General features: G+C 36.2%; 1 protein-coding gene across 2 annotated transcripts in view; it reads right to left on the reverse strand.

The window, feature by feature from the left end:
• LOC145666485 (uncharacterized) overlaps window positions 1–12825 on the reverse strand; it is a 500852-nt gene that overhangs the window by 16068 nt on the left and 471959 nt on the right. For both annotated transcript variants that reach the window (XM_081733747.1, XM_081733748.1), the window contains one exon: window positions 5080–5189. In XM_081733747.1, coding sequence (XP_081589873.1) covers window positions 5080–5189 — 110 coding nt within the window. The remainder of the gene's footprint in view (window positions 1–5079; window positions 5190–12825) is intronic.

The following is a 12825-nucleotide window of genomic DNA, read 5'->3' on the forward strand; positions in this document are numbered from 1 at the left end:
ATGCGTCCTGTGTATCTATATCGGTTGGCAAGCCACAGACGCCATTACGAAAACAATCGACCGCATTTATATTTGTTTGTGAATAGTTAAAATGCTTCCGCCGACTGAGAAATACGTGCTGCGATTTTTTTAGTGCTAAAACCGTAAAAGCGGCTCAAATCCATCGCCAGATTAATGAAGTGTATGGAGAAAACAAGGAATGCTATGGAAATCGGTTAGAGATTTTAAAGATGGAAGCACAAATGTTTATGAGGAGGAACGAAGTGGCTGATCTTCTATCATCACTGAAGACTTTGTAGCTGGGAACAACCTGATCGCCATCCGTACAGTCCCAATTCAGCGCCCAGTGACTACCACATGTTCATGTATTTGAAACAGCATTTTAGGTCCTGTATCTGAAGAAGCAGAAAGTGGTCAGCGTCACAACGATGATGATGAGGTCAGAACAGCCGTATTTCAGTAGTGGTCAAATCAAGCGATAGATTTCTATGAGGATAGTATTCAAAAGATTGTTGTGCGATACGATAAGTGCCTTAATATTCACGGAAAATATGTAGAAAAGAGATTAAGGTACATATTTTCATGTAACAATAAAATTTTTACGAAGAGTATACTTTATTACTATTATTATTTCACAACAGTTCCTACTTTAAAAACACGCCTCATTTCAAGTTAATCGTATTGGTTCTTTCATTCTGGTATTCAAATAGCTAACTTGTATGAAGTAAATATGCAGTTTTGCTCACGGCTGTGAAATGTACCCGCTAGTCTAGTGGTTAGCATGTGTGCCTTTAGTGCATGTGGTTCCGGGTTCAATTTCTGGTGGGAAAGCACAAACATTTAATTTCGCAATGATTCACTTTCATTGATTGTCCGTTCCTTTCACCCTAAAGGACATAATCGTGGGACGTCAAACTTTTTAAAAAATCTGTACAATGGAGCCATGCTGAGGAGCTTTTTCGGTCAACCAGCTGTTCGGAAAAAAAAAAAAACTTGTACTACAATTATCAATATGTAGTCATGTACGGAACAGTAAATTTCTACTAGAAGTTTTATTGTTAATTAAATGCTATTTGTGACTAAAAACAAGATATCCTGATGGGAGTCTTGGGAATTTGAAACATTAATGCATATGCATTTATATATCGCCAAAGTTAAGGGAATACGATTAAAACATTACTGCATATGCATTCATATATCGCCAAAGTTAAGGAAATACAATTAAAACAAACATATTGTTACATTGATTATAAATACCACGTTGAATACAGCCTTCAACAGAAACTTCTCAGCATGAAAGTAATTGTATGCTGATATTGATTATTTACATAAAAGTTTTTTTTTTTTTTTTTTTTTTTTTTTTTAAGAACTCTTTCTTTGACTTGGTGCCATGGATTGTGTAGAAATTGCACTTAAAGAAGTCAAGAACGGATAGTTGTTTCTTCTTCATCTTTCACTTTTCTTTTTACTCAGGAAAAGTCTCAGTAGAAAAAAATGGCGGGTGTATCTTTCTTTTTTCTATCTTGTTATATTTTTACGATGCCTGAAGTTTTAAAAGCGTTCGCCTGCTGTATTTTATTTCAGAGAGCTAATTGAGTTAAGGGACCGAGAAACCCATTGGACTGTCATCACCTTCTTTTGCAAAAAACAGGTTTTAGCATTAGGCGTAACTCTTCAATCTACTATGTTAACACATCAGTGTAGCCAACCTGGACGTCTTCCAGCCCATCTTTTTTTTTAAATAGTATTCTTATATCTCGCAGATTAGCTCCACCAAATTAACGAGGAGGAGTCTACAATTATATGTCGCTGCATTTCAACTACGATAATTCGCTGGTAATTACATCAAACATAAAATCAATGTATCCATCCTATTGGTAAGAAAATAATCATATTCTTAAAATTTGTATAATAGGGCCTAGTGTTAGGGTTTTTCCAGAGCTAAGCATTCTACCACTGAGCCACCATGCTCTCGTGTTGCTTTTTCAATACTTTGTTTCTTGAAAACGAAAGCTAGAAGTCTCTCCTTGACGATCGATGGTAAAAGCAGCAAATATTGAACCTGACACTGAAAGAAATCCGAAACAAAAAGATGTATGGGTTTTCCCTTAGAGCAGTAGTTCTCAAAATGGGGTCCGCGGGTCCTATCAAGGTGGTCCGCGACGCCTAAAAATTTAAATGTGTTGTAATAAAATGGAACTCACAGCTGTTAAGCAAGAAGTATTTTTTCAGTTACTAAAACGAAAGCAATTAGAAATTATATCTAAGTTTGTAAATTTAAATGTTTTCCTACTTTATTAAATTTCTGCTCTCTGAGTATGAAGAGTTGTCTACAAATGCATTGCAACATTTGATGCCTTTCCCTACCACTTACTTATGTGAGTAGACCTTTTCTGCTCTTTACAGTATTTAAACCTTAAAGCGAAATCGTCTTAATGTGGAATCGGAAGATTGATGGTGACAAAACTTATTCCGGATTTCAATGCAACTATGGAAAAACAGAAAGAAGTTCATTCTTCACATTAGTGACCCCACATTTGAGAACATTGTTTATCAAGTGGATTTCCTTTATATTATATATATATATATATATATATATATATATATATATATATATATATATATATATATATATATTTCCAGTCTTGAAAGTTACTGTATTTCCAATTGGAATTTCATTCACTAAGAAACAATCATATATCTTTAGAATAAATTACTTATTGTATTATTTCTCTTTATCTTTTCCTTGTCAGTGGTAATTCTAATTAGTATAATTTTTAATACCTAGGTACCATGTGAAATTTCAGATAGCATTGCAAGGGAGTTCGCAGATCACTTTTCAAATGAACAGAGGATCCGTGTTATACCACTACCTTAGAGTATGGTATATATTCTGTCACATTCCTCTAACATAAGAATATAGACTGGTAATTGAATTGTTAATGTTGCTACCTATCTCAGCTAGTATTTAACGCAAATACAAAAACATTTGAGCTGCGAGGTTCGTAGCGTGCCGGAAAAAAAGTTTGCAATTCGGAAGTGATTGGAGACTATTGATCTACACTATACTTGAATAAAAACATCTTTTTAAAAAGACCACTTGGTAAAACGCATTGATTACATGCATTTTAAAAAAAATAATGTTCGATGACTATAGATTTAGACTAGAGAAGAAATAAAACATTATAGAAGACAAAGTAATTCAACAATCTCTGAACTTTGAATATTTTTGTTTAGTAATTTTTATAACCATAAAAGGAAAGGGGTTCAAAGAAACAAAGACCAGGGAATCATAGCCCTTTGACTCAAAGATCCTACGACAATGACGTCATAAGACGTGATCACAGGGGCTAGGCTAATTTTAAAATTCCCGCTAAAAAAGAAAGGGGATGTGGTTTAAGACCACGTGACCACTAACAACCAAGAGGAATCGCCACGTGTTAAAAATTCACCAATCAGTGACGAGTGAAATGAAAAGCTAGGAATACTTCTCTCGTTAACCCGATTTCCAGTTATGCTGGACTGATCACAGTTCATGGTGAAAAAATACTAACAACTCAAATTTTTGGTTTTGTCTTCTTTATTGAGTACAAGTTCAAATGTTTGAAAACAAATTATTTTAGAGCATTAGTACGATAAAAAAAATATCGTACAAATACGATTTTTCCAAATTTCGGTAAACTTTAGAGCATATGTGCGACCGAAAGATCTAAACCGATTTTATTTATTTTGTTTTACTCCATTTTAGTCTTTGCATTCGCTATTTTTCCGTGGTATTAAGACATGAAAAAAATTGATTTTTCCCCCGGCATGTCTATAAATAAGCAATACGTCTGCCAAAATAAAAGTTTAGAAATAAAAGTAGGCATGTATAAATGAAAATACTGCGTAACTCGATTCTAGTATTGGCTTGTAATACAATGATACTAACTAGAATTGAAGAATAGGAGCACGTTAGCTCAGCAGTGCAGGCCCACCTCTGGCGCCAGGGATCACTGCTTCCATTCCAGACTATGCGAGTTTGTGGTGGACAAGATAATATTAGTTTGTTTTGTCGGAGTTATCCCGTTTCTTACGACACTATAATTCCACATCAATTACTTCAAAATCATTCACTTTGGTTTATCAATCGTCTCCTTCCTTTAGCCTTCAACATATAATCGTGGGACGTAAAACACGAACTATGTATTTTTCATGTACTCATTTTTCATTTTTCCTACACACCGTATATTTAAAAGGATTTTAGTTTATAAAAATACATAAAATGAAATCTAAAATGATTTTTTTAAAAATATTTATCCGGTGGTGGCGATAACGGTCCTGCAGTGTGAGCTCCTTCAAGTATAGGATTTGTTTCTAATTCTGCGAGGGAGGGATAAGGCTAGTTTCTGTGTAGCTTTCAACTACTGTCTTTATCCTAAAATTTTGTGATGAAAATATTTAATTGAAATTCATTGTATATAATAGACCACAAACAGCGAGATTTTGCACAGCGCGGACGCAGTAGCAGGTCTTGAAGGGAGTCACATCATGAAATATCCAAATATTATCACTACCAGCTAAGGGAAGAAAATTATGTACTAATTCATGTATAAAAGGAATTAATCCATTAGGTAAATTATTTTCCCTAGATGTGACTTCCTTCAAGAATCGCCACTAAGCGGACGTTACTTGAAACCAATTAACCGAATTATGCAAGATATTCCTGTATTCACCTCCATATTTTTGGCTCGCAATTTGTTGCATTAACTCGTTATCATTCTGTATGGACTTTACCTGAGCTTGTTTCATTTTTTTTTTAATTTTATTTTATTTGGCTAATCTATGGCTGGTGTCAAATTTGTAAACAGTGTGTAGTAAATCATCCTCAAAATACAAAATCAGGAACAAATTTATTTAGTTTACTTGGTGAAATCATTTACTAGCTTAGATGTAATCTTGTTGTGGCATCTGAAGTTTATGTTGCTTGTAAACGGAACACGTGTTAACTAAATTAGAAGGCAAATACGCTGTAAAGGCATTTTTACGACAGAGCTTATCTGGGAAGAAGGTAGTTAACCAAGAGGAAAGGAGTCTTACCAGTCAATGTCGTATTCCTCGTTCCTGGCTACCCGTCGTCGTTCCAAGCGTTCAGAGTGGGCGTTCTGAGTGGAAGACCGCGGACACACAATGGCGGTCAGGGAGAGCACCTACAACAAACAAACAAAACGAGGATCATCAATTAAGTACCGAAAACAAAATATAAATATGATATATCCAAAGGCAAACGCATTAATTTAGCACATTATACCACTTTCGTATTATCATAGCTGAAAGGTAAAAGCTGAACGTTTGAAATACATTTTTTTTTTAATCTATGGAATTATGTAACACTTTAAGATAGACGCTGACCACTATTGACATTGTCTTCGACCTTTAATTATGTGATGAATCACTCTCGGGGAGGAAACCGTAGGTATCTGAAGAGTGATTATAATTAGTAGATGGGGAAGGATATAAAATTTATTGAGACAGATTGATGTTGGGAGAGAAAAATCTTTGAATCTAAACATTCTACGAAAAGTTTCAGTCAGTTAAGGATCGTTATAAGATGCCTAGTTACAGTAATGATGGGAAAAGAGAAACGTAATAATGAAAAAGTATTCTAACAGATGAGTTTTTGTGTGTGTTCTTGAATAACACCTTCAATATCGAATACATTTTTTTCTTTCTTTTTTGCTTCAATGAGACGTTAATTTGCCTCGGATTAAAAAGAAAGATGGTTTAAAACAATATGAAACTTTCACAATTATAGTGTATGCAGTTACGCCGGAGCGAAGTTCTGATTTAAGTGAGGAGTACTAGGGACTCTTGAGGGAAGTCACATAGGAAAAAAAAAAGCTAAAGACAGAAAACTTATGCAAGTATTAGGTAATTAGGTTATTTTTCTTTCCTTAGCCTGTAGCAATATTATCGATGTGACTTCCCTGAACAGCCGCTACTGGTAAGGAGACAAGGGTTCACTCTAATCGGACATTGTGTTAGGATATCGATACAACTTGTAAAACTGGCCACTTGATTCATTTGGGTCCATTATGTATGGAAACTTGAAGACACTACCCGAGACAGCCAATGCTAATTTTACCCTGAAAAGGCTCAAGGAGTGCCTCTGAGACTCCCTGCAGTATATACAAGCTACCCGAACTCAACGAAACCATTTTTGTTTCCCGTTATAAATAGAAAAGGCTAGTCACTACTTTCCTATGAAATCATTTGTCAATGGTAATAAAAAAAATGAACAGTATCAAATAATTAGAAAAAGTTCATATTTCAGTAGGAGCCTCAGAGCCACCCCTTGGGCTGTCTCGGGTTAATACAAACGATTGTAAAATTTCGGAAAATAGTTTGAATTGAAAACGCAATTTCGGAAAATAGTTTGAATTGAAAATGCAACTTTGTTTTCTCTCTCTCTCTCTCTCTCTTTCTCTGTCTCTTTCTCTTGTGATCGAGGAAAACTATTTAATGGTTCTGTCCGGCATAGAGGGCGTTAAAAAATCTCCACGAGACGAGGCAAAATTTTTGTGACAAGATACAAGACAAGATAGTTTTTTTTAGCCTCTTTTCAACACTGAGGCTATATTAGACATGGATATACAGTTCAAGTGGAACCCGAACTACCGTAATGCGTTCAACGCTTTCCCACCGAAAATCAAAGCCTTGGACCCCGTACACCAAAGGCTCGCGCACTAGCCACTAGACCAGTGATGAGAGCTAAGATAACTGAGCTCTTCCAATCTAAGTGAGGACTTTCGAGACGGAACTTCATTTTCTCAATACCCTTTCAAGACGAGTCAACTTCATCTTTTTTCTCGTAGGCAATTATTAACGTCATAGTTCCGCTATGCTATTTGAGTGAACGTTTTAGTTATGTCGGGAGCACATAACATGATATTTTATAATTTTCCCGTAAGTTGGTAATTTCCCCCTGCGAAACCAACAGTACCAAATTTAGATAGGTTTCATTGTATTGGATTAACTTATAACACGGAGCACCTTAAATGTACAGGACGAGTCAGAAATACCACTACAAGTTTAAGTTAAATTCAATACCATACTGGCTATGTAGAATGAAGTAGTGGATGGCATTTTAACCTTGAAACTTAATTATTTCAGGTAAGAGTAACGTGCCTTAATTGATGTTACTAACCAAAATGGCACTGAACATGCAACATCAAATCACCATCATCGTATGAGTGATTGCATGCCAAATGATCCTGAACCTTTGAGACTGGCGAGATGAGCTTGAAAGCCGCGAGACATTGACATGCTGAAAACAAATATTGAGGAACAAATTTATGATATTCCTGCGTCCATATATAAGTAAACAATGTGAGACTTTCCAAAGTGTTGTTCATTATGCTACGTTGCACCGCCAAATAGTTTAGAGTTGACGGAATGAAGGTGATCGATATTGTCGTATTAGTGTTTATCGTTAGATTGAGACATTGTATTTCCAATGGTACCATATCTGTATTCCTATTTCAATCACGCTATTCAACTTGTACAATGAAACATGTAGCCGTAGTTCTGGCGTGTGAATAACCCTTCTTTACAAAGCGGGATGGCACAGTTACCCCCACATCTGTTATTCAAAAATGTTTTAGTTAAATTATTTTAGGAGGGAAGTGAGTCCTTCTATACAGAGATGGAGTGGGTCAGTGGGTCAAGTTTTCTGAGTGGGTCGTGGGTCAACAGCATGTGACCCACCACTCACCGTGACCTACCACCCACCATGACCCACTGCGACCCACCGACTCAGTATGATCTACCGACCCTCTCTGCTCACTGCATTGTAGAGAGTATCTTCTGAAGACTGATAAATTTGTCTCCGTTTTACTTTCAAGACCTTCATTTCCCTTTCTTTTCCACTTGTTTGTCTACTTACCTGAGGTGAATATATCTAACCAAGTGAAAAAAAGAACTTCGGGCACTTTTGGATATTGATATTTTTAATAGTAATAATAGCAATAGGACTTACACTACAATTTGGCTTTCGAGAGCTGTGGGCTTTTAGAGCTAACTACTGGAAAAAATACATTTTTGAATCACTGTAATATATAAATAAATTTATAAAAAAAAAAATTGAATGTAACTGTGTGCGCCTGATCATCACGGTCAAATTGCAGTCAAATGAAATTACTTTTGGTATATAGTTAGGCCTTAATCCAAATTGGGATGTTATATTGCTTTTATTATAATGCATATCCTAAGGAGATTGTGAGGATCCGAATTTTTGCGAAAAAAAAAAAAATGAGTATCTCGCAAGCCGTTAAACTTATGGAGCTGAAATTCAGTGTATTAACTCTTTATTGAAAATAAACAGAATGTGTCCTAGCATTTTTTAAAAAAATTCTCCTTTATGTGGGGGGGGGGGGCACTTTCTATATATGGAAAATTGGTAGTGAGTTGGTTTGTAAAAATGATCGAAAACGATCGATGTTATTTCAGAAAAAAATCAGAAACAAAAAATACAGTACTTGGCTTCATATATCCATTGCTTTCTGCTATAATAATTGCTGAAGCTTATGTTTATTATATGGAGGGCTCACAGCACAGGGCAATCAACCCATAAAGTTGTGAGAAAAATAGGCATCAAATTTGTACTGTAAGCTTAATTACACGGAAATTTGAAGTTTGGATTGTACGCATAATTGTATGGAAAATTTTACACTTTTTTCCCTTTACGTTGGTCTACTTACTTTGATTTGGAACTTTGAAATTTCATCCTTTTTTCCACTGAAAAGTATTGATAATTCAACAAGGAAATAATAATACTATGATAATTTAATTGAAATTCATCACAATTTGGCACATGGCAAACAGCAGTGTGGTAATTGAAGTTGAAGAAGGAGGGAAATTCCCATTCACCTCTGAACACTTTCCAGAAACCTCGTTCCCTTTCGCTTTCTAGACGGGGAGGGAACTTGGTAATGGTATCAAGCCTTCATGTGTAATTACAAAAATTAAATTTATAAACAAATAAGAAATCATCAGTTTATCAGGCTTTAATTGTTAATTTATTCAAAAGATTCCCTATCAAAGGCGTGGTAGATGAAGTTTCTGTTCTACATGGGTCGACATTGCCAACTGACATGGTCGATATGGAAAAGATGTTGTATGGTGATAGAGAGATGATACTTCTTGCTGAGTATTTCAAAACTTACCAAGAAAAATCGTTATCAGACTTAAGTCTAACAAGTAGATTGTCGATAAGAAGTTGCAGAAATCGGGTAGAAGTATTATCAATTTCCACGACAGAGTGCGAACAGGGATTTCCCCTTATGAATTTACAGATGACTGATATTAGAAATAGATTAAGTGCTCAAACATTGTCTAACATGTTGCTCATCAATGTTAATGGCCCACCGCTAGACAAACTCAAAGTAGACGAGCTAGTTATTTCTTGGCTGAAGGATGGACATCATTCCACTGCGGATGATTTACCGCCAAAAAGTTACCAACAGGAAATAAATCCGATTTCAGATTTGTTTTAAGGTGGAAAATTACGAGTTACGGAAAATGTATACTTGTATTACTAATGGCTTATTTGTGTTATTCAACTTTGTACCTACTTTTTAGTAACACTCTTCTTTGCTTTAGGTAAACTACTTTTGAATAAATATTCATAATAATTGCAATTATGCATATTTGTAACTTAAATTTAACGTGGTGTTTTAGTGATTACACAAATTACAATTATGAGCATACTTTATGGAGATGCTCTCACAGAGGGTACCCGAGCACCTTTATACCCTATGAACAACTGATTTTTCAAGTCTTTTGTGAGAAAAATACTGTGAACTGAGAAACCATAACCTTTTCCATATTGTACAGGGGTATTTTCCTTCGAATAGAAGTTTCTTGTGGAATGCGTTCAGAAATTAACACTTGCAAGAATACTCTCTTAGTACAAGTATATTTTAGGCACACACTAATCCCCCCCCCCCCCACCTCGAACTGTTTCAAGTTCCTCACTGACAAACACTTTACCATTTTATATCGTAAAGGTCAGATCCACCGTTATTGTAACAGAATGGTGCTTAAGCGATTGACTAGAAATTCAAACTCCGATTAGTGACAATTTCACAGTCTTGTTTTATTACAAGTGTAAACACTTTAGTCAGTTCAGAAGAGGCCGTGGATTGTGTTCAGAGTTGATGACGATGGATTTTGGTGAGAGTAGGTCAAAGTGGATGAGAGTAGTTCATGGTGGGTGGTGGGTCAGAGTGGGTCACGGTGGGTGGAAGGTCAGAGTGGGTCACCGTGGGTCGTGGGTCATGGTGAGCGGTGGGTCAGTGGGTCGTGGGTCGTTTTCATTGACCCACGCCAACTCTGCTTCTATACGTTGTTTATTGTAATAATAATCAAACATCTAAGTATATTGATTAATATACTAGTTATTGTTTAGTTTATTATGATAGTTATGTTAGGTTACTTGAAAATAAGTAAAGTTTCCATTTCAATAAAAGTGGAGGAAGTCCACTTCGGCCTTTCCCTGTAATGATTTTATATTTGTCGTTAATTACAGACAGAACCAGCAAACAATATATATTTTAACAGAAAGTTACATTTATCGTACATTTTCTGAAAAATGTGTGTGAGGTAACCAAGTTCTCCCCCTTCCTTGGTAGAAAGTGGTACACTTGAACCATTGGCAAAGCGAAGGATAAACTAATCGTCACAACTACTATTCAACCAAGGGTAGAGACATCGTTACTCTTTAAGACATTGACAACAACTATAACAAATTTTGTTTCTTTTATCTTTTTTTAATTTTATTTATTTATTTATTTATTTATTTATTTTTTAATTAAAGATGAAACACTTGAGAAGACGATGACCCTTAACAAGAAAGTTTACTGTCCCAGACTATTTTTACGACATTTTAATGGCAAAAGTTAGTTACGTGTTGAGAAGGAAGTGGGAAGGGAGAGTGCAGTGTGACATTTACCACTTTTTTCGGCGACAGACAAATGAATACAGAAAAGCATCGTTTTCCTATGTCATCGCTTAAAGTTTTTATAGCAATAATTTGACGTTCCTTACGACTACTTGAAATGTCTACCCTTCGCTATAAAGACTAACAAACGCGCGCCAACCAGAAGCACAGACACACTTTAAAACCTTAAACGAGGTGCCATGTTGTAGTATCTACGGAGGTATTTAAAAAAATAGCGAATGTCTGCTATACTTCAAGTATGTGCAGATAATGAGGAGTCCTTACTGCAAGAATACTGTGCAAAAATTGCTTCCTACTTGAAATCATTGGTCCTTCAACGCAACTCTTTAAAAGCATCTTTTTGCATCTTTGAGGCTTGCTAATGGTGTGTGAGCTGCCAAGTGGACTGCAAGTGTGTAATTTATGTCTGCTTCGCGTCCTTCCGATACCAATATATTGCCCTCAATAGACTTATACAGCTCACTTATTGCATTTGTTACGAGGAAGAGTCAATACACAAAAAGAGCAAATATTAGCTTAGCCTTTGTAGCTCTTCAGAACCTTAACTACCTTGTAAACTTCAACGAAACCAAAGAGTTTCTTTTACATACACACAAAGAAAAGTGATTATCTTCACTATGTTTAGAATACCAAAACCAGGGCGCAAAATTTCAAAGAAAAGTGATTATCTTCACTATGTTTAGAATACCAAAACCAGGGCGCAAAATTTCAAAGTCAGACGCATTCGCCAATTTAAAAATGATGGTCGCTAGTATCTCTCACGTACAAATTATGAGAGATCCCTTGTCCCCCGGTCTTTGATTTGACAAAGAAAGATTTCACACTACTGTTTTCTCTCACTCAGTGACAATTATATTCGTGCGAAACAGAAACTGCGCAGCCCTGTGAATTTAGGCAGAAACCATTTCTACTTAACATCGGTCGCCAGCTCTAAATTTCTAGTCGCCAATAGCGACCTGGCGACTGGAAATTTTGCGCCCTGCCGAAACCATTAAGAAGCACTATCACAACTATTGCATCATCAATACTTCAATATGTTTAATAGTGACACAATGTTAAAAACGACAAAAGGCAAGTTTTAAGCGTACAAGTTTACACAGCAATAAGTATTTACGAGAGAGGATAAGAAACTAAGGTTACAAGGCCAATATTTCTGAAGTTTCGTCTGTTATAGAGGAATTAGGAGTGTGCCGTAATTTTAATACATGGAGTTGGCAACTGTGCAGAGTTTTAGTCATCCGCCACCTACGCCGCTAGTTGTAGGCAAGCACAAATGGCGACTTGTTTGGAAAACTGGTGTGGGCGAAACATGTAACCGCGGCTGAAATTCACCGGCAGCTGGTAGAAGTTTACGAAGAGACTGTAATGTCTTGTCAGCATGTTGCAGAATGGTATCGAAAGTTTGCGGCTGATAGAGAAAACGTCACCGACGAGATACGCACTGGCCGACACAGCACGGCATCAACTGGTTTGAAAACAGCTTGCGTGAAGGAGCTGATTGAGATCCTGTCTACAGTTCGGACCTAGCTCCAAGCTACTTTTTCACCTGTTCCCGCACTTGAAGGAGCACCTCGGAGAGCGCAGCTTCGCTTCAGACAAAGAGGTGAAATACTTCGTGACAACGCTGCTAAACACACAAGGACAGGATTTTTACCAGGAGGAATTCTTTAAACTCATCCCACGATGCGTTCAACTGATATGGACACTACGTAGAAAAATAACCTAATGCACGTACTATCTGTTGGCTGTATTGGTTATATGAAATAATTAATATACACACGTTTCACTGCAGGCTTTGTAATCTTTCTTTCTGATAACCCCTCGTA

The sequence above is a fragment of the Thermobia domestica genome, chromosome 12 (genome assembly GCF_964235325.1).
Source record: "Thermobia domestica chromosome 12, izTheDome1.hap1.1, whole genome shotgun sequence".
Lineage (NCBI taxonomy): Eukaryota > Metazoa > Arthropoda > Insecta > Zygentoma > Lepismatidae > Thermobia > Thermobia domestica.